The 27,860-nt window shown below is 41.2% G+C and overlaps 2 protein-coding genes and 2 long non-coding RNA genes across 10 annotated transcripts in view; 2 read left to right on the top strand and 2 right to left on the bottom strand.

Moving 5' to 3' along the window:
- MSRB3 (methionine sulfoxide reductase B3) overlaps positions 1-19,154 on the bottom strand; it is a 167,190-nt gene extending 148,036 nt beyond the window's left edge. For 4 of the 7 annotated variants that reach the window (XM_021091957.2, XM_084956303.1, XM_084956302.1 and 1 more), the window contains exon 1: positions 19,019-19,154. Coding sequence is in view for 1 of the 7 variants with exons in the window: in XM_021091955.2 (XP_020947614.2) it covers positions 19,019-19,109 (91 nt within the window). In the remaining 6 variants the exon portion in view is untranslated. Of the gene's footprint in view, positions 1-18,374; positions 18,664-19,018 lie in introns of those variants that run through there. The other 3 variants (XR_014803527.1, XM_021091956.2, XM_084956301.1) reach the window with 3 other exon arrangements.
- The window catches only part of LOC146403307 (uncharacterized), an 897,172-nt gene that overhangs the window by 575,032 nt on the left and 294,280 nt on the right, over positions 1-27,860 (top strand). The gene's annotated exons all lie outside the window — the stretch shown is intronic.
- LOC146403310 (uncharacterized) lies at positions 9,459-18,352 on the bottom strand. Its single transcript, XR_014803559.1, has 2 exons — positions 12,582-18,352; positions 9,459-10,842 (listed from the first exon to the last, which is right to left on the bottom strand). It is a non-coding gene; the product is annotated as an uncharacterized LOC146403310 (long non-coding RNA).
- Positions 19,052-26,271, top strand: LOC146403309 (uncharacterized). The gene is made up of 2 exons (XM_084956304.1): positions 19,052-19,744; positions 23,097-26,271. The coding sequence occupies exon 1, from the start codon at positions 19,197-19,199 to the stop codon at positions 19,575-19,577; it is 381 nt and encodes a 126-aa protein (XP_084812430.1). The 5' UTR covers positions 19,052-19,196; the 3' UTR covers positions 19,578-19,744; positions 23,097-26,271.

The following is a 27,860-nucleotide window of genomic DNA, read 5'->3' as shown; positions in this document are numbered from 1 at the left end:
CTGTATTTATTCCTAATCCTGTTAAAAAGTACTCTCATCCATACAACTACTAAACTTCAAACCTGGGAGTTACCCTCAATCATTTTCTATTTTAACCTTGCTTACTAAATCAACACCAAATGCTGTCAACTGTATGTCCAAGATCTTGCTCCAATACATCCTTTTCTTTTCATCTCTCATCTAGAATAAGTAATGGCCTCTTACTGGTTTTCCCGCTTCTACCCTGACTCCCCTCGCCTCCAGACTCCATACTGCTGCAAAAGTGCTGTATACTAGCTCTGACCATGTAGGAACCCTGCTTTGTGGGCTTCCATGGCTTATTAACATCTACAGGGCAAAATTCAACCAATCTGTTCTAGAATTCAAGACCTATCAGATTTGTTTTTTTCCTAATTTGACTTCAGTCCCCAACACACCCGGGTAAAGTACACAATCCATTAACTTCCTGTCCTTTACTTAAATCTCTAGTACCTCACCAGTGCCTGACCTCTGATAAGCATTCAATAAGTATTTACGGAAGGAAGAAAGCAAGGAAGGAAGGGAGGGAGGAAAGGAGGGAGAGAGGAAGGAAGGGGGAGGGAAGGAGGAAGAAAGAAAGGATTCCCTTTTGATGATAGCTATTTACTATTTCCCATACACTTTTCTACCCTCACCATACCATCCACATATTCCACAGTATATAATGAAGTCTTTCTTTTTAAGCTTCAAGATCCAGTTTAGAGATCATTTCCTCTGAGAAACTTTTTTTTTTCAGTTGCTCCTCTCACCCTTCTCCCCAGCCCTTCCTTTTAAAAAATGAATCAGGAGTTCCAATTGTGGCTCAGTCGTTAACGAACCCGACTGGTGTCCATGAGGATGTGGGTTCGATCCCTGGCCTCACTCAGTAGGTTAAGGACCCGGCGTTGCCTTGAGCTGTGATGCAGGTCGCAGACATGGCTCAGATCCCACCTTGCTGTAGCTGTGGCTAGGCCGGAGGCTGCAGCTCCAATTCAACCCCTGGCCTGGGAACCTCCTTGTGCCACAGGTGTGGCCCTAAAAGACCACACAAAGACCACCTAAAAGACAAAACAAAACAAAACAAAACAAAAATAAATTCTCCCTCTATACTACTTCCTGCTTCAGTACCTCTATTAATATATTATTGCATGTTAGAATTTTAGGTATATATATCTCCCATAAACTCCTTGAGAGTAGTCAGCAGTATTCACCTCTGTGAAATATAGGCTCAATAAATGTTTTCATGGAATTGAACGCAAATGTCACTTCCCTCTGTTTTCCCCCATCTCTGTGCATAATGTCCTAGTTCCCCAGTATGCATTTCAGCAATTACATTTTAGTGATTGTCAAAAATCATTATCTTTGATAAAAAAGAAAAATTTCAAGTTTTGTGATCAACTGTTTCAGGTATATAAAATGATACAACTTTATGCATACATGAGACAAATGTATTACTATGACAGGAATTCAACATGGTAAACTTTGGTCCACTCTAATTTGAACACATCAATAGCAGTTATAAAATACTGTTGCAATTCAATTAAAATTGCCAATATCACTCACTCTTATTCAAAGATAAAACTCTTCTAAGACATAAAACTAATTTTGCATCATGGCCCTGAGAATTATCTACATTAGAGGTACTGAATTCTCAGTGGTAACCTTGTGACTGATAGTGATTTGTTATCCAAATGCCAGTAAATTCCATCGTTCCTAGGTTCTTCTTCCATAGGGAATGCTAGCAACTTTTTATATTCCACATTACATTACTACTTGCATTCAGATTATTCTACAAGCATTTTACAGCCTCCCAAGTATGATTTTTTTGGATTCCTCTTCTCATTTAAATGTTGTTTTGCAAGAAAGGGTTACCATGTCATACAACACTCTGTAATCCCCTCAGATAACTGGAGGGCTCAGGAAATGTGCATGCATATATTTTTCCCCTACCAAAAAGGAAAAAAGGAAAAAAAAAAAAAAACACATCAACTAGTGGATAAACTCTAGCCAAATGACACATAAATCAAAGTATCTTTAAGAACGTGATGTTAAGGTATAGGAGGTATAGTCATAATCACTAAATGCAGACGTTATTACACAACTAAATGAAAAAGACGAAAATAACCCTTAAAAGAGTGAAACAAAAGTAATAATATGGCAATAATCATGTAGATCTACAGGTCCCAGTTTAGTTCACACAGGCAGAGAGGGAAAAAATAAAAGAATCCAAAATTCTTCCTACAGAGAAGCACCAAATGCTATTGCATCTTACTTTTTTTAAAAAATTTAATGATTAGATTAGTTCAGGCTCAATGATGTTTTTAAACACTTGTTCAAGGTCCTAGAACCTAAAACATGATGTCACCCTTTCAAATCCCTATGAAATATAAAGGCAAATAAAACATAAAAACCATATGACCAAAGATTGAAAAGGGGGGGCGAGATCATAAAAAGAGGATAAAACCACAGGACAAGGAATGTCATCAAATATGTCTACAATAACATAAAATAAAAATGATTTAAATGCACCTACTAAAAAATGAGTTTCATAAGTTACAAAACAAAGAAATGGTATAGTGAAATAAAAAAAGAAGCAGAAAGAAAAAGAGAAATTGCACACCCCATTACACACATGCACACAAAGACAAAAGTGGTAACACAAATATCTTTTTAAAAGAGAACTCACTCATGTTCTCCCTCAATCAGATTCCCACCAGTTCCACTGAAATGGTAAATACAATATTTAAAAAAAGGAAAAGCCACAACAGCACTGGAAACTAAAATAAGGCCACTTTGAGAAACTTGTGCAAGATAAAGTAGAGAGAGGATGTGTTGAAGAAAAGGCCAACTCCCAATTCATCTCATGCACAAACATCATTCTTGCAAGTTAATGAAAAATAATCTGGGATTCTAAATAGGAGGAGCCGAGGCCAGAGAACAGGTAGGTCAAAGGTATTTGAAGGTATGGAGAGCCTGATAACCAGCACAGGGTATATCTAGATCCAACAGGTAATTGCAACAAGCACTTCTGACATTGGAAGCCACATTTAGCAGGGGTGTTGTGGCTGTGCTCAAGCCTAATGTACCAAGGATTTGGGAAACGCTGCCAAGGCTGACTTTTGGAAAAGACGGTCAAACTTGGGAAATACTTGGGGCACCGCCCGGAAATTCTGAGGTCACTTCAATCAGGAAAAAGGAACTTCAGCACTATGGCAACTTCTTGCTAGAGCCACCTCAAATTCTGATGCTGCTTCCCTCCTCTCCACCTGAGGCCCCGGAGCCTGAACGTTAAAGTAAACCTAAACTTCTCTTCTCCCTTTTATGACACTGAAAGATTGAGAAAAACACACACACAGAAGTTCCTGTCGTGGCTCATCAGTTAGAGAACCTGACTAGCATCCATGAGGACGCGGGTTCGATCGCTGACCTTGCTCAGTGAGCTAATAATCAGGCATTTCCGTGAGCTGTGGTGTAGGTCATAGACGTGGCTCGGATCCAGCACCACTGTGGCTCTGGCATAGGCCAGCAGCTACAGCTCCAATTGGACCCCTAGCCTGGGAACCTCCATATGCTGCAGGTACAGCCCTAAGAAGACAAAGAGACCAAAAAAATTTAAAAAGAAAGACACACACAAAACTCGGCCAGAAGGCCTCTCACTTTCCAAAGTGGGCAACCCCAGTCATTCCTGACTCTATTTAACAAACAGATGCTGGGGACAAAGTGAGAAATAAGATGCCATGGTCCCTGCCACCATGAGTCTTACATATTAATAAGAAAGGTATTATTAGCAAGTGCAACAAGGATCACAGAGAGGCAAAGAGAGAAGAAAGATCTTATGTAACAGAGGAAAGCAGTCTAGTTTGGGAGGCATAGAAAGCCTTCCAGCAGGTAGTAATATTTACACTAAGAATAAAGGATAAGACTGTGTTGCTCAGATTGAGAATGAGGAAAGAAGTATTCCACACAATGAAAAAGATGAGCAGGAGCCCTAAGAGTGAGTGCAGTCCACTGAATACTGTGAAAGAAGAGCAATGCGGCTGGAAGGTGTAAATGAGGAACAGACGGGGGAGATGACGAGGCTGACAAGGTAGGCAGAAGCAAATCTTGAAGCTATTTTAGAATGTGCAACTTTATCTTAAAGAGAAAGGGTAACATGATCAGATCTTGGAATTTAAAAGACTACCATATCTGAACGGTGGAAAATGGCTATATACATGTGGCACCAGGACAGAGATAGTGAGACTAATTAGGAAGCTACTGCAGAAATCTGGGCCAAAGATGAATAGAGGGCATGAGAGAGGGAAAGTAATTTAGGAGGACTCCAATTCTGGCTCAAGCAACTGGACAGATCATTCACTAAGCTACAAAATAAGGTGGGAGGCTTAAGCTTGGGCAAAAAAACACACGCACACGAAAAAACAAAACAAAACAAACAACAGTTTTTAACATGTTTAACCCTAACCTTCAGGTCCCTAAGATGCAGCCAACCACATGGAGACGCCAAAGAAGCAAGTGGACACAGGACTGTGGTTTAGGTACAGAACGAGGTTTATGGATAAATCTGGGGGGAGTTAATCTATCATGCGGGACTGAGGCCATGGAGTAAAATAAGATTGCCTAAGAAAATGCATAAAATGAGAAAAGAAAATGTCACATCCCTGAGGAACCTCAACATTTAAAGGTGAGCTGGAGAAGAAGGAACTAGCAAAGAAGATTATGAAGGAGCAGTGGCCTCTGAAGGCAGAGGTCAAGGAGAGTGTGGTTCCAGAACAACAATGATGAGAGACTAGGACAGTGATGATGATGTTGCTGGCTAGCATTTACTGTGTTTCCTGTGAATTAACTCTGTGGAAGACGTTGTGCTAAGTAACTCACATATGTTACCTCATTTATTGATTCCAATAGCCCACATGGTAGGAACACTACTATCCCCGTTCTACAAGGGAAGAAACTGAGGCAGAGATACCTTAATCCAGGATCGTGTATCTACAACAACAGTGTTAAAGGCTAAGAGAAAAGACTACTTCTAGGAGTGAGTGGACAGTGTATCAAATGCCCTGAAGTCAGGGCGATAGGGACCAAACTCAATCCATTGGGTTTAACAATATGGACACCAGCAGTGGCTTCAATCAAAACAGTTTCAGAGCAATAGCTTGGATGGTTCTGCTTGTTTTATTAGACCCATATCCATCTATCAGCAACCCATCAATTCTGCTACCAGCACCCTGGTCCAAACTATTATCAACTCTTACCTGAACCACTGAACTAATCTTAACCGGTTCACCTGCTTCCACATTTGTCCCCTACAATCCATTCTCCATATAGCAGCCAGGATGATTATTTTTAAATACATATCAGATCTTGTCATTGCCAGCCTAAAACCACCTAATGACTTCCATCACCCAGAAAAATATCTAAACTCCTCATAGTGCTGTAACCTCAACTCTAACCATTCTCCCTTTTGCTCCCACACCAAGCAGTCTTCTTCCTCTTTCCCAACACCAAGCCATGCTGGTTCTAAACTAAAAGTGAAATTCCCTAGTCTCTCTGATTCATACTGCATCACCAGAGATTAGATGAGTTAGTGCCTGACATGTAACATGGGCTCCAATACATGTTTTTGGATGGATGGCAGAAAAAGAACAAAGACATAAACAACTTGTAAATCCACTTGGTCACAGAGGATGGCAGGTTGAGTAGGCTTTTTGTTTGTTTTTCAAGATGAGAGAAAACTGAGCATGTTTAAGTAAGGGGTATTATTAAGAGATTATCCAAAAGGAGTTCCTGTCATGGCTCAGTGGTTAACGAACCCGACTAGTATCCATGAGGATGCAGGTTGGATTCCTGACCTTGCTCAGAGCTGTGTAGGTCGCAGCCACAGCTCGGATCCTGTGTTGCTTTGGCTGTGGTGTAGGCCAGCTGCTACAGCTGTGATTGGACCCCTAGCCTGGGAACCTCCATATCCCACAGGTGCGGCCCTAAAAAAAAGATGAGAAAAAAAAAGAGATATCTAAGAGCTTGGGAAAACCTGAAGGCATCATAAAGTCACAGAATATAAGAGAAAAATTAATTAGCAAATTAATCAATTTAGGAAAAATTACAGCTATACAAAAAAAGTAAGAATACAAAGTGATGTTATCTCTCAAATCCAAACTTTTTTTGCTTTGAGAGGTTGGAGGAAGTCAGTGATTTCCAACCACTATCAAGAACTTCCCTTTATTTAATTATTTTCCCTCATATATCTCTTGGTTATTTCACACTTGGTTATATCACACCCACATGAAGTTCTGATTAGCAATTACACATGTCTGATAATTACACTTAACAAAACAGCTTAGTTGGGAAATCCAAAGTGCAGGAAGATTAAGTGATTCATATTAGGTCACTCACATGTTTTTTAAAAGAGGATGTCACTGTCTAAATAAGAAGAAACTGGTCCAAATTAGCACATGGAACCAATGGAATAAATTCCAAACCATACACAAAAAGTAAAAAACTCAAGAGTTCCCTTGTGGCTCAGTGGGTTAAGACCTGGCATTGTCACTGCAGTGGCTTGGGTTGCTGCTGTGGCGTGGGTTTAATCCTTGGCCATGGAACTTCCAGATGCCATGGGCACAGCCAAAAGAAAGTAAAAATCTGAAGGATAATGAAGAAGGCATTACTTTTTTCTTTGATTCAAAAGAAAAAGCAATAATAAATCCCAAAAAATTGGGGGAAAAAACCCCATATCTACATAAAGAAGTCATGGTTTAACCATGAAGAAAATTAAACTGGCATGACTTTAAGCAACTGGTATGTACAGGAGAACCACTCTTAACATCAAATGATGGTCATTCTTTTTTTTTTTTTTTAATGTCACAGAAATATTTTAATACCCTGAAAGGTTAAATGGGAAAAAAATGTAGCTAAAAGAAAAGACTACATAAGGAGTCAGAACAGTGTAATATGAAGAGCATGGTCTCTGGAGCCAGACTGCCAGGATTCAAATGACTGAATGCCTCTATGCCTCAAGCCCTAATCTTAATAAAGTTTCTCATAATATTGTACTCCTTGATAAAGTTTCCACGAGCATTAAATGAGTTAATATATTTAAATAGTAAATACTTAAACTAGTGCCTGGCACATAGTAATGTTTGTATGTATTTGCTATTATTACTATCATTATCATTTGATATGTGGATGATGAAGCATAAAAGCAACAGGAGAAAATACAAAGATCTGACTCCACAGAAAAACACAAGAACCCTGATGGATAAATATGCAAGTAGCAGAAATAAATGAAAAAAAAACAAACAGAAAAACATAGAGATAATTTTTTAAAAATACTGATCCCTAAAAAATGAATTATATACACCGATATGCATAACACTAATATAATGTCATGGGGGAAAAAAGTAAGTTATGGAAGTTAGACAGGCAATAAATACCATTTATATGGCATTTAAAACATGCAAAACTAAACAATAAAATACGTAATAATATACCTAGAGTAAACCTATTAAGAAAGCAAGAGTTTATCAGTTATCATTTGTGTTCAGTGATAATCACAAAATGCATGACTGTGAGTACCACCAAGTAACTGGTGAAGGTCACACGGGCAGCTTCAACATTCTGTTTCTGAACCTGGGGGGCGGGGGAGGGGTACACAGACATTGAAAAATTCTTTATGCCTTGTATAGATGTTACATATTATTTTGTGTGAAATATAATAAAAAGGGTGAAAATTTGCTAATACATTTTAAAGGCAAGAGAAGATACTTTTAACCTCTCAGATTAGTAAATTTTTTTTTCTTTAAATAAGAGTGGAAGAGATTTTCTTCGTTAATGATAAGACCATATGAGCTAGTTTTAAGAGTGAAATATATTTCCAGGATGGTCAAAGGCAAATTCCACTGGCAGTATACCTTGATAAAGGAGGACTTTTCCCATTTGATATATCCCAAGCCTAAATAAGCAATTCTTACTTGTACATTTAGAACAACCAACATTATTTCTCTTACTTAATAATGCCATTACTTTAGATGGGATGATAAATATGGTGCTTCTATCCTACAAAGGAGAGGATGTAACCTATCCTCTAAACAAATAATAAATATTTAAAAGGGTTATGTAACTTTGCTTATGCATCAAATTACTGGGCACCCTAGGCTATAAGGGTCAAACATAAGATCTTAGTCTCAGAATAACCCTTGTATTTAGTTCCACAAAATGGACAGCTTAAACCTAACATAACAAGAGAATACATAATTTTGTATAATTTATTAATCATGTCATTTCCTTTAAAAATTATGAAAGCTACTTGAAGACTTTTAGATAACCAACTGATTAGAGAATCTTTTTTTTTTTTTTTTTTTTATTTTCCCACTGTACAGCCAGGGGGTCAGGTTATCCTTACATGTATACATTGCAATTACAGTTTTTCCCCCACCCTTTCTTCTGTTGCAACATGAGTATCTGATTAGAGAATCTTAATGCAAAAGCAACATCAGGTATTATTCGTCCCAATTCGTTTATTGATTAGATGTGAAAACTGAGGCACAGGAAGCTAAAATGTCTAGGAAATCTAGTCTTCCAAGTCACTATCCAGTGACTACGCTGACTCCCTCGTGACATGAACATATGCAAAAGATGCGGATATGCTAAAGAGTCTGCATTTTTTTTAACTAACTCTGCACACAGGTAACACCCTCTGCCTTCAACCCATCCTCTTCCCTGCCCCTTAGCTTGGTCTGCCCAGAAAGCATATTCACACACCAAGAAATGAGGAACAAGGACAACTGTGCATGCACTTTGTCTTTTTCACTCTCAATTACTCTGAGACCAGGGCTCATAGACCACTGGTGGTCCCTCACCCATTGTCCTATCTGTTATCTTGTACTGTGGAGAAGGAGACATAGCCCCACCTTTCCTTACTTACATACTACTAATCTAAGATAAAAGAAGTATCCACTTATAATAGTCATATGGGTCCCTCCCAATTCCAAGTAAACACAACAGAAGCAAGAGAAATGAAATAATAATATAAAATTCAGGGCTCTCAGAGTTATAGAAGGGCTGTTCTGATATTTTTTTAAGAACTCTAACATGTGGCATGGGCTTACTGGTTGGCTTTGTTTTGTTTGGATTTTTTTTCTTTTTTTTGGCATTTAAATAAAATAACTGACCCAATAAACCCATAAAAATTAATTGTATACGTTATAGTAATAGAAGACAGTTATGCCATGGCCATAACAGAGACTGCAATAGATATCTACTTGCATGCAAACCATCTACTGATTCTGACCTTTAAAATAGCACAACAGCCCTAAGAATGATGCTCATCTCCCTGAAAATATAATTTTTAAAAAGTGTTCATGTACTGATCCTTGAGACTATCTAACAGCCCAGTCTTAGCCTAAAGTACATTGCCTTTAAAACAGGCAATTGCTGTTGAAAGATGTTGAGAAGGAGTTTTCCTTTCATTGCAAAAGTTCAGCTATGGCTTAAATTTTCAAACAAAAGCCTCCCCACATTCTAAAGTGAGATGACAGTGAGTCGTTGAAAGTTGAGACTGGAACCTCCCTGAGGGTTTCCACACAAGCAGGAGATCAAGTGTTGTCTATAGACCCTGTGAGTCGTCATCCCACACATGAATACTTTCCAAACATAAGAGAACGCTTCATATTTAAAAACCAAACCAAACCAAACCAAAAAAAAAAAAACCCTCTAATTTTTATAGTGGTTTTTTGTTATTACATATTTTTCTCAGTCAACAGCTATTAAAAGCACAACTACTAGCTAAGCATATAGGAGGGTCTCTTTTTTTTTAACTGAGAAATTAGTCTCAATCCTGTGTACTGAACATAAGCATGTGACTTTAGACAAATGTTCAGAACAATGTGCTATTTTTAGAAACTCAGAATAAGGATAGACAGTTGGTCAGGAAGCTAAGCCCTGAGAACACACTTCCTATACCAGCACTTTTTTTCTTTTTCACCTGCATTTGTCTCTATACTTTACAAACTCCTACAGTCTGTGTAAAGTCCTCTCATTGAACTAAATTCCCTCCACTTTCCTTTAGGAAGTCAGGTAGCAAGACGTTGTCTTGGGGTTTATCAATCAGCACACAGCTGGCAACCCGATTATACAAATGCTAAGCAACAATGCCACTCCAAGCTACCACAGCCAAGCATCAGAGTCAGGGGACTGCAGCCAGGAGATGCAAGGCATTCTGTAAGAAAGGTGGAGGGATGTGATTTATTATAAATTATTTTATTTTAGAGTAGGAAATCATCAATAATTACTTTATGGTTAAGACCCTGACCCTGGCAATAAAAAGTGCCCATAAAGGACCGAAAAAAAGAAAAGCCAGAGAATCCACCTTCTGCTGGGAATCACATCCGCTTCACATTCTTGGGAAAGGTAGAGGAGGAACAGGGAGGAGACTGGGCAAGAACTTGTGTTCAAAGTAACTCAACAACTTGTAGGAAGCCCAGAGTACGGAGGAAAAAGGCTTGGGAAAGATGAAGACTTTTAAGGAGTTAATCCTTTATCTTACAAAAGGTAAGAAGCCACAGAAGGCGGTTGAACAAAGAGGGAGTAGCAACAATTTTGCACATTGGGAAGGTCACTGTGGCTGCAGTATCCTTTGTTCACTGTTTTCCACGTCCTAATTGTGGAGCACAGAAATGTGGTGCCCCCTAAGCAAGGAAAGCTCATGGACAGAATGCCATATACCCACTGGGATCTTTCAAGGCAAGATCAAACTATATCTTCTTTACAGTGCTTTTCCTGTTTTTTTGTTTTGTTTTGTTGTCTTTTTGCCTTTTCTGGGGCCGCTTCTGGTGGCATATGGAGGTTCCCAGACTAAGGGTCTAATTGGAGGCCTATGCCAGAGTCACAGCAACGCAGGATCCGAGCCACATCTGCGACCTACACCACAGCTCACGGCAACTCCGGATCCTTAACCCACTGAGCAAGGCCAGGGATCGAACCCGAAACCTCATGGTTCCTAGTCGGATTCATTAACCATTGCACCTCGACGGGAACTCCTCCGGTGCTTTTCCTGTGCCCTTCCTCTTACTCCACTCCACAAGTGTTTCTCCTCCCCTTTATTTTTAACCTCCCTTACTCAGACATGTTTTGTCTCTTGCTAATACATGTTTTATCTCCAGCTCTAATCTCTCCAAGTTATAGTCTCATATTTTGAAATCTGCTACGCATCTCCACATGAATGTTCCTTTAGTACCTCAAATGCAACAGATCTAAAACACAACTTATTTTTAACCCCCACCTACAAACCAAGTCAGAGTTCACATTCTCCTTTTTTTTTTAACTTTTATTGAAGTATAATTAATTTACAAGGCTGTGATAATTTCTGCTGTACAATGAAGTGAGCCAGTCATACATATATACACACGTATCCATTCTCTATGATTCTTTTCCCACATAGATTGTCACAGAACACTGGGTAGGGTTCCCTGTGCTATGCAGCAGGTCTCCAATGGCCAATTGTTCCATATACCTCGGTGTGTATATCCAATCCAAATCCTGAATCCATCCCTCCCACCTCCCCCAACCTTTGGTAACCGTAAGTTTTTCAAAGTCTGGGAGTCTGTTTCTGTTCTGCAAATAAGTTCAATTGTATCCTCCCCCTTTTTTTTAGATCCCACATATCAGTAATATCACATGATGTTTGTCCTTCACTTTCTAACTTCACTTAGTATGATAGTTTCTAGGTCCATCCACGTTGCTGCAAATGGCATTATGTCATTCTTTTTTATGGCTGAGTAATATTCCATCAAAAACTAAGAACTACCCTATGATCCAGCAATCCCACTCCTGGGCATCTATCCAGAAAAAAATATAATTCAAAAAGATACACCTCAGTGTTCACTGTAGCACTGCTTGCAATAGCCAAGACATGGAAACAAACTCAATGTCCATCAACAGATGAATGGATTAAGAATATGTGGTACAAATACACAATGGACTATTACTCAGCCATAAAAATAGTTCACATTCTCTTAATTGCCCAGGCCTAACATCTCAGCACCATCCTTTATTCATCCTTCTCTTTCTCCATATCCAATTAATTGTTTCTTTCTGTCCAATCTACCTCAGCAACAGGTTCCAACCCTACTGCCACTACCCTAGTTCAGGTCTTCATTCTCTAATGAAAACTTTTACAACCCTTCTTTATTGGGCTAATGGTTTCTTTCTCGATTCAATTCATTCTCTAAATTATTAGATAGTATATCCTATAATTCAACTCTTATTAGGACATTTCTAGAACCAAAAAATCTTCAATCTCAGAGTTTACTAACCCAGTCCAAATTTCCTAGTCCAGCGTTTCTTTAAAAAAGTTCCAGGAGTTCCCATCGTGGCCCAGCAGAAATGAATCTGATTAGTATCCACAAGTCAGGATGCAGGTTTGATCCCTGGCCTGGCTCTTTAGGTTAAGGATCCAGCATTGCCATGAGCTGTGGTGTAGGTCGCAGACGCGGCGGGGATCTGGCATTGCTGCTGCTGTGGCATTAGCCAAAGGCCACAGCTCCAATTTGACCCCAGGCCTGGGAACCTCCATATTCCATGGATGCGGCCACAAAAAAAAAAAAAAAAGGCTCCCAAGTTCTAGGCCAGATGGGATTAAGATGGCGGAATAGAAGGACTGGAGCTCAACTTCTCTCCTAAAAACACCAAAATTTACAACCAAATACTGAGCAATCTTCAACTAAATGGACCAGAAGCTGTCAAAAAGATATCCTACTACAGAAGACAAAGAGGAGGCCACATCAAGGGGTAGGAGGGGCAATTACACAATATAAACAACCCCATACCTCCCGGGTGGGAAGCCCCACAGACTGGAAAGTAACTGGTTCACAGAAACTCACCTACTGGAGTGAGAGTTCTGAGCCCCACATCAAACTCCCACGTGTGGGGATCTTGCACTGGGAGTAGGAGCTCCTGGAGCATCTGGCATTGAAGGCCAGTGAGGCTTGTGCACAGGAGCTCCACAGGACTAGGGGAAATGGAGACCCCATTCTTAAAAGGCACACACAGACTTTCACATGCACTGGGTCCCAGGGCAAAGCAAAGTCTCCATAGGAATCTGGATCAAATCTGACTGCAGTTCTTAGATGACCTCCTGGGAAAACAGGGGTGAATGTGACTTGGTGTGGGGGAAGGACATTGGAAGCAAAGCTCTTGGGGAATATTCAGCAGCGTGCCTTTCTTTGGAGGTGGCCATTTTGGGAAAATCTGGCCCCACCCATCAGCTCTGAGAAGTCCCAGGCCAAACAACAATCTAGGTGGAATCGCAACCCCTGCCCCTCAGTAAACAGGCTGCCTAAAGACCCCCCCAGGCACACAGCCACCTCTAATCCCATCCAGAGACAAAGCCCCACCCACCAGAGGGACAGGAATCAGCTCCACCTACCAGTGGGCAGGCATCAGTCCCTCCCATCAGGAAGCCTACAGCAAGCCCCCATACTAACTTCAGCCACATGGGGGTGGGGGGGGGGGGGAAGAAAGGCACCAGAAGTAAGAGAGGCTACAACTCTATTGTCTGTAAAAAAGTCACCACACCAAAAACCTATAAAAATGAAAAGGCAGAGAACTATAACTCAGATGAGGGAGAAAGAAAAAACCCCAGAAAACAGCTAAGTAATGAGGAGATTCTCAGCCTCCAGAAAGAAGACTTTATTTAGATTGTTGATGCTGAAGATGATGCAAGACATTGGAAATAAATTGGAGGCAAAGATGGATAATTTACAGGAAACACTGAGCAAAGAGATACAAGATATAAAACTTAAACAAGAAGAGATTCAAGTTCTAGGCCAAGTGTAATTTTCCATCTTTATACTTTATTTTCCCACTACTCCCCTTCATATTTGCTCCAATTTTTTTCTACACCTGCCCAATCTGATCTGGTGAATACTGGGTGCTCAACAAAAGTTGGTTTCTGTTGACATGAGTTTGCCATATTCTCCTTCCCCTCACCATCTCAGTTTACAGGAAAACATCCTATCATCCTATCTAATTGATCCTCACACAGGAAATTAGCATGAAAAATCCTGTAAAACCTAGGAAACAGACAAGACCCTTGACAAAGAAGAGCAGTGTGACTGAGCTCCAATGTCAAAAAAAAAAAGAATGTAGTAACCAGCAGGATGCCATAAAAGCTCCGGAACATGTGAAAAAGTTGGAAGCATTATACCCGGGACAATGGATGCTAACAGTGGATGCCAATCAGAGTTCTTCTAGATTATTCATTGGTCTCAGAGAACTTAGTCTGGTGATGAAGATAAATATAGATGGACTTTCAAATGCAAGATGGTAAAATCATGCTGCAGTCAAGGTTCAAAATGTCTTAGAAGCATAAGGAAATCATAAAATCTAAGAGATGAAAGCATCACAAAATACCAGTGGAGGGCTTAAGGACTTCACTAAGTCATGAGAGAAAGGTATTCCAGGCAGCAGAAACAGTCTAAAGGAAAGGTAGGGATGGAAAATGCTAGAAGTGTGAGAAACAGGAAAACAAACAAACAAACAAAAACTGATAAACTCTTAGCCCATAAAGTATTATGATTTTTAATGTCTCTAATGATCACTTACATAGTTTTAGTGAATTTACCCTTAAGAACTTCCTGAGTGCAGCATTTTACTTCAATGAATTCCAGAAAATCTGCAGGATGGATTAGTTGTTATTAAACAGGATTTTCACAACTCTGTTGGATCCTGAGCTGTGTTATAATTCCTGAATGTGGTGCTACACAGTTTACTCCCAGAGGCCTGCCCTTCAGCACTCCTGCAGCAGTGTGAATGAACAGCTCTAGTATCGGTGAACCATTATTCTACACACACATTTCAATCAAGAGAAAATTATCCATCCCAAGGACTAACAACCTCATAATATAAAATGTAAAAATGCAAAATCAAATCATCTAAATATGTGTACTACAAGGGAGTATCTACTGTGGTGTAGCAAAAAAGAATCCGACTAGCATCCATGAGGATGCAGGTTTGATACTTGGCCTCACTCAGTGGGCCAGGGATCCAGCATTGCTGTGAGCTGTGGTGTTAAGTCGCAGGTGCAGCTTGGATCCTGCGTTGCTGGGGCTGTGGCTCTGGCTGGCAGCTGTAGTTCCAATTTGACCCTAGCCTGGGAACATCCATATGCTGTGGGTGTAGCCCTAAAAAGCAAAACAAAAACAAAAACAAATATCTGCATTACAGAGTACACAGAAGTCTAGAATTAGAAGAGACCTTAAGGAAAATCCAGATCAACCACGTGACCCCAAACTATATCTACCAGGATCCTTCTCTTGGGAATTCAGGATCAAGGCCCATTGATTAATATCTCCCCATGCTTGGAACTGAGGGACACCTAAATACTCAGGAGCTGCTTAGAAGCCACATACAACTGTGAACACGGGGTGTTGGGGTCGGGGGCGGGGTGGGGGAATGGTCAGAAAATAGAGAACAATAAAGCAAAGAAAGGCAAAGGCTAGAGACAGAGAAAGTTCCAGGTTTTCCAGTTCCCAGTCCCTAATAAAGTCTGTGCATATGGCTTCCATCAAATTCCTGTCTTTCTTTCTTTTTCCTAAAACTATTTCAAGTTCCTGTCTATTACTTGCAACAGAAGCTTAAATAAGTCAATAAACAAAATCCTCCATAAGGTCAATTGGCTGATTTATTATTTATCTACTTTTCTATACTTTCTTTTCGTTTGTATTTCCTTCAAAGCCATAAAAATGACTTTGGTATGCTATAGAGACAAATATGTGGACAGGGATCCAGGATTGTGCTAAGCATTTTAAAAAGAAAACCCATCATCCCCAGGAAGGAGAAAATAGGAATACTCAAGGAAAAGCCCTGGGATATCTATTCAGCAATCAGAGATGTTTAACAACTAGTAAATTAAATAGCTCTCTCACTATCCTCCTTCCCCAAACCAAATTAATTCTGAATAAACCAGATGGGTAGCTCCAATTTAGTCTCCTCTAAGGCCTGATGAAAAGGTCATAGCCCAATATAGAGGATTTCATCTGAAATGTCCCCGGTAACTAACCACAGGTCTCCCAACTCCACCAAGGTTTGGGCGCTCTCCAGTGGTATCCTTAGCCCAGACCCAAATTCCAAATCTGAATACCAAATGATCTTAGGGTCTGGCCTAACTATCCTGGAAGAGCAGGCAGGCATTTACCCTATGACACAACCAGCACTTTCTGCTGCTCTTGGAAAAGCGGAAGAAAGTAACAGAAGCTTAAAACCATGGAAGTCTATCCAGATGTGTGCTTTGGTGTGAAGTGCCAGGTATCAAGGCTTTCCTGAGGTAGATCCAGGCTCTCCAAAGCTGGGTCCGCACCCATCAGATATGACTACAAGCAGACCAGTTTAACATGTATAGCAAGTCAGAGTTGACAATCAAAGTTTGAACCAGTGTAGTGGGTGGCTCTGCAGGATTATATAAACAAAAATAATATTATAGGATCCTGGAGTTTGAAGGGACTCGAAGACTATGTCCAACTTTATCAAACAGAGAAGAAAGCTACACATTCTAGCCAAATTCATCAACCAAATCCTTAACTATAGTAACACAAGTAAGATACAAATCAAAGGGACTGTGATAGGATTATGACAGGATCAAAAAGCATTTATTTCCTGAAGTTGCTCTAATATTTGACAATATATTTTTAATTATAAGAGAAAAACTAGGAGTTGCCATTGTGGTGCAGCGGAAACGAATTCGACTAGGAACCATGAGGCTGAGGGTTCGATCCCTGACCTCGATCAGTGGGTTAAGGATCTGGCATTGCCCTAAGCTGTGTGTGGTGTAGGTCACAGATGCGGCTTGGATCCCATATTGCCGTGGCTGTGGTGTAGGCTAGCAGCTGTGGTTCAACCCCTAACCTGGGAACTTCCATATGCTGCGGGTGCGGCCCTAAAAAGCAAAAAAAGTAAAAAATTTTTTAAAAAAGGAGAAAAACTGTATTTGAAAAATTTATGAAAACTACTGTTGGAATATTTTTTGGATATTCTTGTTACTTAAGTTTAGCAAAACAGTAGAGATTTCTGACCAAATGGATTAATATTTTAGTTAAGACATTAGACCAAGCACCTCTAAAAGCCAAAAAACTGTGTTGGTTCAAAACCTAAATGATGTTGTATGCTCGCAGCCTTGGCAGACAGGAAATTTAGGCACTGTGACAAAATTCTAAATGGCAGAGAACCGCTTATTTTAATGTAAAAAAATTCCAGACATTCACACAGGACCCTAATAAAAGTCACCAGAAATTAGACTTATATGTCAGCTGGGACCAAAATTAAAAGAATAAATGTTTAAATGGTCCAAATATAAACTTGGTTTTCAAAATTGCTGGCAAGGAGTCATAGTGCGGTGGATTTTGGTCTTCAACGGCTGCTTTACCACAAATATTAGGTAAGCCAATACATCACTGAGGGGGGAAAAAAAAACATATAATCTCTGGCAGTACAATCTACCCTTTATCGTGAAGCACAGTATTTTTTTAGAAGACTGTTCTAAAATATGAAATTAGAGCCTGTTGTGTTCCCCAAGAAATGCTATTAAAGTTACTCTTAAAATATGAATCCATAAAAAGTAAGTCTTTGTGAAAAATAATACTAACCAGAAGCAAATATGAAATTGATATCCTTACTTAAACTAATATTGATAAACTGCACATACTTAATATTTTTTAAATCTTTCATCAATCTGAATCGACAATTTCATAAATTATATGAATCCTGAAGATTATTTTATAATCAAAACTATCTCTTAAAATATATTTTGCCACAAACGCTGCAAATGGAAATATGAAGCCATAGACCAGAGAGTGCTGAATATAATCTATGCTTAATAGTCAGCGTTCAACTAATTCGTAAGTTCTAGTTATTAGCCATATCTTCACAGTATATAGTCTATCGCTGGCAAAAAACAAAAACAAACTCAAATTTGCTAAGAAATCTCAACTCTGAGGAATTATATTTTCTTCCATCCCAGATAAAATTAAGAACTGAGAAGCTCTGATGATTAGACATTCATCACAAATATGGAAGTTCATGCAATTTCACATTTACCTTAAACTCTACTTTGTACTTTCAAATAATTAGTTTTCATAATAATCTTATGTTAAAAAATTTTCCTCACTGATATTTTCCAAACTATCTTTAAAATCATCCTGTTAAGACTGTAAAATCACCCCACTTGACAGCTTATAGTCCTAAACCAAATCAGGCAGGGCTTACACCTTTCGATCATATAGCTGGAAATAGTCCAAGGTGAAACTTATAAACCAGACTCCAATGCTTTTTTAACCCCCTTAAAAAAAAAAAAAAAAAAAAAAAAAAAAAAAAAAACACCACAAAACTGATACCTGGCAACCTGGGGGTTTTGTTCGTTTTTGGCCTATCGGGCCCGCGGCCGCCTGACCCCGCGGTGCGGGCGGCTGTGCGCCTCTGGGTGCGCCCCTCGTCGCTGCACGCCCGCCGCTGCCCCCCCGCCGCCCAGCGCCCCACGCCCCTCCCCGAAGCGCGGCAGGAGGCGCGGGCCTGGCTGGCTGTTCCCACGCGCCCAAGCCCGTTATCTGAGCGGCCGCGGAGGCAGGGCCGACCCTCGCGGGGCAGGGGGCCCCAGCTGGCCCCCGCCTCGGGCCCCGCGCCTCCGCGTTAAGAGCCGGGAGCGGCTTCTCCTCCCCAGCGGTCCCGCCAGGCCCCTCCCTCCGGGGCCCGCGTCGGGCGCGCGAGCCTCCCTCGGGCTCAGGTTCGCTCGCGGGACGGGATAAGGTGTCAGCGAGGCGGCCAGACGCCTCCCGTCGGCGGGGGCGAAGGCAGCGCTGACCTCCTTCCATCCGCCCCTCCACGCCCGCGCCCCTCCTCGGCTCAGGAAAGAGGGACTCCTCGCGGGGGACTGAAGGGGGCGCAGAGAGCGCTCGGAGGCAGACAGGGTCGGGGTCACACCTCAACTCGGCAGGGTCGGGCAGGAGGGCTGAAGCGAGGCGTGGAGGGAGCCCCAACTCACCCGACTGAGCGGCTGCCCGGGCCGCGGCCGCGGCCAGGCAGAGGCAGAGGCAGAGCGAGAGAGAGCGCGGGAGGGTTCGCGGCGGGCTCATGGAAGGGCCAGAGAGCCGCCGCCGCCGCTGTCCGAACCTCCCTCCCTTCCTCCCCGGCTCCGGGCGACGGACGGGGCGGCGGGAGGCATGACGGGAAATTCCTGGGCACGGGCAGCCGAGTCCAAATATGAGCATAGGAGACGAGCGAGGGAGGACCGCGGAGAGCGCCCGCCGCGGACGGGGCCCGCTGCCCGGGCCTCGGCGGCAGCCAACTCCCTCCTCCTCCGAATCCTCCTCCTCCGCTGCCGCCCCAAGGGCGCCGGCCGCCAAGGTGACCAGGAGACGGAATCCCTCTGCCTGAGGGCATCCCATTCCAGTGTTGGGGCCCAAAAGCAGAGCCGAGCATCCCACCCACAGGTCCCACCTAAGACCCCGAAGGGGCAGAAAAGAGAGGAGATCCGACAGCGAGCCAGGGACCCGCGGGAAGTCAAATTAAGGGGTTTGAGGAGATTCTTGCGATGCCCCTAATAGGTTGAGAGCTCTAGGAGTAAGGGGATAAAAAGATCTGGCAAGTGCTTCTCTGAGTGTGGGAGGGTGAGGTTGGAGCTGCACTGGCACTTACGCACACACTCAGGGGAGCTAACCTGTACAAAACGAACAGGCATAATACAGAAAACCACCCTCCTGCATTCCAGGTAAGTAGGCTCTCTACACCACGTGTGTTTGTGTGGGTGTGTGAGTTCTTAGCCAGAGTTATAAAGAGGCTCTACCCAAACTTAGAAGTGAACACCATATATGGAGTTGAGGCACGCTGAGTGACAGTTTCTCACACTAGCTAAACGCTGATGTTTTATCTAGGTCAGTCGTTCTTTTCACCTCCAACCTCTCTTCATCCCCCTTATGCTAACTTTGTATTTATTGTGGCTTGCCTGAAGGGGAGTGTTAAAATGTATTCAAAAAGCACTACCTCTGATGATCAAAAATGTCTGTACCAGATGTTTAATTACAGGCCTCAGCCAATAGTTCTTTGACTTTTCTTTGGCACTGATAACTCCTCCAGTAATCAAGTCCAAAAGACCCTTAGCTTTTCAAGAGGACATAATTATGTCTAATTACTTTTTTTTTTTTCCTCACAGTAATGGGACAGGCCCTGGAGATGTAGGATGTTCTGTAATTATTTATGACCATTTTAAGATGCTACAGGAATGATTTATTGATGCAAAATACTTAAGGGGTAAAAGTCAAACAGATTTAGAGTGTGGATTATTCTAACATGAACTAAAGTATGGTAATTTGTACATCACACTATTTGTTTGAAAATGCTATTCTTGAAAATCAGGGACTTTATTTTAAAACAAATTCAATTCTGGCAAAGTATTAAAGCCCAAATGCCAAAAACCAGTCCATTTGCAAGGGGTTCCCCTTAAATCATCTGGTGCTGGAAACACCATGAATTACTCCTGGCACATGGGCAGATTTCACCCTCAATGTACTAGCAGTGATGATAGGAGAAAGGGCAGATGACCTAAGCAAACTAACAGTAAATAACCTGTAATACAGTAAAGTAGGAATTTAAAAGACAGGTTACATTATATTCAGTAACAATGCTGGGTATCTGAAAGAGAATTCTCGGGAAACTCAAGGATCCCCTCCCTTCCCTCTTTTTTGTATATTTTGTAGTACATAAGCATCATTTTTTCTTACTTCCTCCACAATACATAGCATAATTCTTTCCCATAGTTTAAATATTTGTTTAACAAAAGTAAAATGAGCACAGTCACTTGTAAACAGATTTATAGGAGCTCCATAAAGTGTACAGAAAAGGATTATTGCAAAGGATTGCCCTAGTTTGGGCCTTGTTTAAAATATTTTAGTTGACCTTATGAACAAAAACATAAAATTACACAGAGTGCACTATCACTACTGCATGTTAATAAGAGTGGAGGGTTAATTAATTGCATCAACTGCTGGCTTGAGAGCAATACCAGCAGCTGCTCTAAAGGCTTAAATAAATATGTTAGGAGAGAAAAGAACAAGTTACTGAGTACAAAGTTAGACGCTGTGCTAGTTGTTTTACACATGGTATTTCGTTGAGTTCTTCCAAATATCTTTGCCCTTAGTATTTTTTATTCCTGTTTTACAGCCTAAGGGGACTGAAGCATAGGTAAGTAAATTATGCCACCAGGAAGGGATGAAGCAGTAGGAATTAAAACCTCATTCCAAAGCCCACACCTACTCTTTTTACGGTACTAATCTAATCTGTCCCACTTTCTCTTAAAAAAAAAAAAAGGAAAGGTATTCAAAAACTGTATTCTTTGGGCTCTTGTGGTTTTAAGTAACTGGTGTGCACTCAGGTTACCTCTAGTGATAGGGGTAAAGAATTCATGTGGAAATTAGACCAGAGACTTAACTAGCTTGTCAGGGGATCTTTTGTGGGCCTGGGGTGGGGGCCTGTGCCTTTGATGGGCACCAGGAACCAGAAAGCCACTACCCTCTGACCACATTCCTAGGAGTTTTGTAGTTTAAATCATATATTTCACAATGTTTTCTCTAATGTCTACTACCATCTTAAAAACAATCTTGTTAACATATTACCTTAAACAATGTTTGCTTTTAAGACAAAGGGCTCAGAGGTTAACTGCTTCCTTTATACCATTCCTCCCCCAACTCAGGGGCGTGCCAGTCAGTGTCTAACAGATCTAGAGGAGGGAGGCCTGAATGGTAACAAAAAACAGTTTATGTGGGTGCCAATACTCCCACCCAACCTGAGTCTCTGGAGGCAAAGTTGGGAAGAGATGCACCCAGCCAGCTCTTGGGGCCCATTATGAACCAGCTCCAGGACACCGCTGCCCCAACTCCTCATACAGTGTCTTCAGAACATAGCAGTAAAATAAATTGCACAACCACAGTCTTTCCACTCCTGTTCCCGCTTCCAGGTGCCAAGGCTCCTCTATAGCTCATGATGAAATGCCCCATACAGGAGAATTTGATTCCAATGCCATTGTCTGTCCTGGGGAAAGTTCTCATATGAAGCTGCCTCATAAGCCATTGAGCAGACTTTGGGTTGTCTACTTCTAAGCCAGGTGTCCTCTCTGACTCCTACAGCTGTGGCTAAGATGGGATGCTCACATGCTGCACAACATGATCGCCTATGCCAAACAACCTGACTGTGTTGCCCCCTTGTATGGGGTTCCAGGTAGAACAGTCTCTTTCAAAAGGAGTCCGTAAGCATGGCAGGCATTCAAGCTACAATCTCTCTAATAGTCTCAATTCTTTAATTAAATCCCTTAGCCATTACACAAAGCTTCGAGATGAACCCCGACTCCACGTACCCAAAGAACATCTTGGGTGGATGCCAACAACTACAAACAGGAGAATGTTCATATTCCACCTACATATTATTCACAAGGCCTCAGTCAGGGAGAGAAAGTCTAAGTTAATACTTAAATTCAATGAACATTTATCCAAATGCCATCGTTCTAAACCAATAACAATCAGTTGGTAAGGGAATTCTTTCTTTTTTTTTTTTTTTTTTTTTTTTTTTTGGTCTTTTCTAGAGCCATACCTGCAGCATATGGAGGTTCCCAGGCTAACGCCAGAGCCACAGCAATGCTGAATCCAAGCCACGTCTGCGACCTACACCACAGCTCATGGCAACACTGGATCCTTAACCCACTGAGCGAGACCAGGGACCGAACCTGCAACCTCATGTTTCCTAGTTGGATTCGTTAACCACTGAGTCATGATGGGAACTCCAGGAATTATTTCTTAAGAGGATGTAACAGGCCCTCCAGAAGAAAGTTTTTCTAATGACACTCAATTCAAACTCCCAAGATTCATTTTCCTATCCTGGGAGGTAGAAGGTTGTCACGCTCACTCTCCCCTGCTGAGAACACGGTTTATGCTGCTGGACACCTGTCCCCATGCTTCAAGGTGCTGGAGTCGGGAGAGAGTTGAGAACTCTTCTCAGGGCCACAGAGTTAATGCTGATCGGCTGAAGGAGACCCCGGACATTTTCTCTCAGATTCTTCCTTTTTTTTTTTTAAGGATTTTCTCTCAGATTCTGAAAAAGGAGTTCCACCTCCATGACACCCTTCCAGCCGCCATCTCCAAACCCACTAAAATGACAAGGACTCTCAAAGATGGACGACTGAATTAAAATGAGTATTTTCCTTCTTTTCATGGTAAAATGATTTCCCTGCCCCTCAATTTTACACAGTTGAGGCCATCCCTTTTGTTGATCAATTCTGGAGAGCTTTTAAGGATGTATTCCCATGATTTATGTGCTGCCTTATTCTACCAGCTTTGGCTATGGATAAGCTACAACAAGGAATACATATTTAACAAGACTTTCAATATTGTAGAGAGGTAATCCCCTCTTGACCAGCAAAACTGCTTGGCTCTTGGCAAGACTGTATTACATAAAGTAGAATATGCAAAATCAACTGCACAGAGGATATGGGAGCTGGGGGAGAGAGATAAGAATGAACTTTTTGTTAAATGGCCACACTTACAGCCTATGTGTATTCTCAGGTCAGGGACAGAACCCGAACCTCTGCAGTGACCCAAGTTGCTGCAGTTGGATTCTTAACCCACTGCACCATAGTGGGAACTCCAGGAATGAACTTTTCAGTTGGTGTAGTTAGATTCTGATGAGAGTTTTTTTGGTTTGTTTTTTTTTAAATAGCCACATCTGTGGCATATGGAAGTTCTCAGGCTAAGGATCGAATCAAAGCTGCAGCTGCCAGCCTATACCACAGTTTGCAGCAGCACCGGATCCTTAACCCACTGATTGAGGCCAAGGATTGAACCCCCATCCTCATCCTCACGGACACTACATGGGTTCTCAACCTGTTGACCCACAGTGGGGACTCCCTGATAAGAGGCTTGATTCTACTCTGACTCAGTTTCTGTTCCTGAGTGCTGCTTATATCGAGGGCATCTGACCCCATGGTGTGTGTGTATCCAGTGTTTAAAGGTGTGTTGTTTGGAGTCCCCAACCAGCTCCTTCAGGTGTTGTTCATCCAAAGAGGCTTCAGTGGGGAGGCAGAGAAAACCCTAGCTGTGTTTGGCTTCCTAGGAAACTGTATGTTGTCCTCCAAAATGATGCTGCATTACAGGATTTCCCGAAGTAGTTTTACCTTTGCTGCTGGGACAATTGGTAAGTTACTTAATCACTCTAAAGCCTTGATATTCTTTTTTCTCTGACTATTGGAAAAATAAAGGTACCTACCGCTCATGATGCTTACCATTTAGCCCCATGCTAGAAAATGCTAAATTTTCTATAAAAATCAACATAGTACTCATAGTCTTAACTTTTATCTTTGCTTACTTTCAATCACCACAATGCCACTCTTTGCCTTTAAGCGTTATCTGATGTGATTTCCTCTGTCTGAAATGACTCATAGTTTCTCTTCACAGCTCAAAGTCCTACATTTGTATTCATAATCACCTCTTAAGGAAGTCTGTTCAGATTTAGTAATCCTTTCAACACATGTTTTCTTCAAATTTCCTTTTTATACTTATACCCAAGATTGCTAATAATAACTGTTTCCAAATATATTTTTAAGATTTAACTCCCTCAAAGTAACCAGATTAGAAGGCTACACACTTATATGAGTATTTAAACTATCTTGTGAAAACCAGTTTTAGAACTGCCATCAACATACACGGTGCATTTGAAAAATATCTTCAACATAGGAAAATTTTTTCTTTGCATGCATTCATCCATTCAACAAATATTTATTGAATGCTTTCTATATGCTGGATAGACAACAAGCAAAATAAACCAGTAAAATATTTAATATGTTAGAATGATAAACTGTCAATAAGAGAAATAAAGCAGGGAAGGCTGCTGAAAGTATTGGGGGAGTAACATTAAAGACATAAGAGAAAGAAGGAAGCCATGCGGGTATCTGGGAAAGGAGGAACAGCAAGTGAAAAGGGCAAGTGAAGGCAGAATCAGGCCTCCCCTGTAGGAGGGCCTTCCTGGAGGCCTGATGGGAGAAGAGGGTGAAAAGGGATCATGTTCTGTTAAAAAGTGCAGAGTCAGAAGGGGAGAGCAGTGAGGAGATTTTTGAAGTAATCCAGAGAGCTAATAGTCATTTTGGAATAAAGAGGAAGGAGTTCCCATCGTGGCGCAGAGGAAACGAATCCGACTAGGAACCATGAGGTTCGATCCCTGGCCTTGCTCAGTGGCTTAAGGATCTGGCCTTGCTGTGAGCTGTGTAGATCACAGACACAGTTCAGATCCTGCTTTGCTGTGGCTGTGGTGTAGACCGGCAGCTGTAGCTTCAATTAGACCCTTAGCCTGGGAACCTCCATATGCCGAGGGTGCGGACCTAAAAAGACCCGCCCCCCCAACCCCACCCCTGCCAAAAAAGGAATAAAGAGGAATCAGTGGAGGTGGTGAAAAGTGATCAAATTGCAGAGAAATTTGGAAGGAGGGGCCTACAAGATTTGCTGACAGACCAAATGACAGGTGTGAAAAAAGGAAAAGTTAATGTCTCTATGCTTTTTTTTTTTTTCCTTTTTCTTTCCCCCCTCCACCACCCCTTTGGCTGAGCACTACAGAATTATCATTTCCTAAGCCATGGAAAACTTACAAGTTGGTGATGAGGTCATATATTAGAAGCTCAGTGTGGGACATGTTAAGTTTGAAATGGCTTTTAGACAGACACACAAGATAATGTTCATGTAGACCATGAAATATGAAAACTGCATGTTGAGGGAATGTCTGCAGATTGCATAGAGATGATACTTAAATGACAGAAAGTCCCTGGATTGACTGAAAAAAAAAAAAAAAGAGAGAGAGAGAGAGCGCCAGCAGGGCCACTAAACTGGTGAGGCTAAAGAGATAGTAGGAAAATAGCTCTAGTATGGAGGCCTAGAAGGCAAATGAAACTTTTTTCCTTTCTTCAATTTATGGGTTTTTTTTCCCTCTTTTTTTTAGGGCACCATATGGAAGTTCCCAGGTTAGGGGTGGAATCAAAACTGTAGCCGCCAGCCTACACCGCAGCTACAGCAACACCAGATCCGAGCTGGGTCTGTGACCTACACCACAGCCCACAACAATGTTGGATCCTTAACCTGCTGAGTGAGGCCAGGGATCAAACCTGCGTCCTCATGGATACTAGTCAGATTTGTTTCCACTGACCCACGATGGGAATCCTCTTCAATTTATTTACTTAGAATATATTTGATTTGTGAAAAAAGACAAAAATTAATTAGAACCAAAATAGATGAATAACCAAAGTTATATTTTTTATGCTTTAAATGAGTAAACATAAAATGTTAAAAATGTTTTGTCTTGTGACTTATAAATTGACTCTGAGACTTCCCCTAAAAGATAGTCTCTGGATTAATGAGGAATAGCAGCACTGGAACACAGGTATATTTGAATATTGTGACCACACTGAAAAGCTATTCCTATAGGTTAAATGGCCAAATACTCAATATTTGTGGTTTGTGAAGGATAGCGAAGTGACAAGGTCTACCAGACAGATGGGAATAAGGACATCTCTTCAGAGATGGAGAGGAATCTTTGTAAGTCTCAAATACAAACAAAGTGGCTTTAAAACTGTTGTTTGTAAAGTATTGTAAAAATGTTGCTTGTGCAGTTTTTAAAGCTGGTGGTCATAAAAGTGGAGAGAGAAACTTGCAGTTGGCAGATATCTGTTCAAACTCTGGCTATGCCACGTGACAGTTTTGCATGATTTTACAGTTCACATCTCTGGGATTTAGTTACCTTATCTTCAAAATGAAACAATACCTACTCTGCCTTTTCTGCAAGATGTTGGTGGAAGTCGAATGATATAATGAGGAGGCTTTCAAAGTACTACTGTCTAAAACAAAAGTCATGATTGAGACGAGATTTGAGATGAGATACATTTTTCTAGATTCACGCATTCTTGTTTCTTTGCATAAGCCACAGTTCTTTACATATCTTGAAAATATCTCCTTTGATATCCTGCTTTAAAAAGAGAATTTCCTAAGGAAAATGCATATGTACACAAACCCGCAAAATTTGGAACACAATCACATACTAATTGAAAATCACTATGGAAAGTAATAGGAGTCATTGTAATTTCTTGTGTGGAAGAGAACCTAATGAAAGTCGCATCAAAACAAAACAAAACAAAACAAACAAACTTTAGTGTGAGGCAGGCTACGGGGTAGCTCAGAAAAGGACAGCAGTGTTAGGAAGGCAGCCTAGGCAGATGCAGAAACCCAAGGTTGAGATAATGAGAGCCCTTAGTCTAAGATGGTAGCAGTGAGACTAGAGATGAATTAGCAGTCATGGAAGGAAAAGTGTTGCCAGATAAAATGCAGGACACACAGATGAATTCTAGATAAATATCAAATAATTTTTAGTATGTCCTAAATATTGCATGGGGCATACTTACACTAAAACACCATTCATGGTTTATCTGAAATTCCAGTTTAACTGGGCAGCCTGTATTTGTATTTGCTAAGTCTGGCAACCCTAGAGAGAAACTGGTGAGTTTATTTCTACCATCATCCCCAAGTTTCTGAGGCAGATTCTGAAACAGCAAACGAAACAATGTGTGCAACATGACCACCATGAAATGGAGAGAGTCATTAAGAGCTAGTGCAGCTCTTTTTTGGATCCTGAAGAGATCAATAAAGATGTCAAATAGTTCTTTACAGACCTATTTATTTCCCAGCCAGGAATGAGTGTTACTAATAATGTGGCTATATCCTGTTCTCAGTTTATGAGTTTGTACCACCCAGTTCAATCTCTGTGAACATGTGTGCACACATGTGTGTGTTTAATGTATGGACTAATCA

Source organism: Sus scrofa, chromosome 5 (genome assembly GCF_054392235.1).
Source record: "Sus scrofa isolate SSC_HxYL_T2T_F1_AM1 chromosome 5, Sscrofa_HxYL_maternal_Yorkshire_Landrace_v2.0, whole genome shotgun sequence".
Taxonomy (NCBI): domain Eukaryota; kingdom Metazoa; phylum Chordata; class Mammalia; order Artiodactyla; family Suidae; genus Sus; species Sus scrofa.
This window is presented reverse-complemented; position numbering and strand designations above follow the sequence as displayed.

Excerpts from the sequence above, each read along its gene's own strand:
- LOC146403309 (XM_084956304.1), top strand. The coding sequence starts at position 19,197 with ATGACGGGAAATTCCTGGGCACGGGCAGCCGAGTCCAAATATGAGCAT.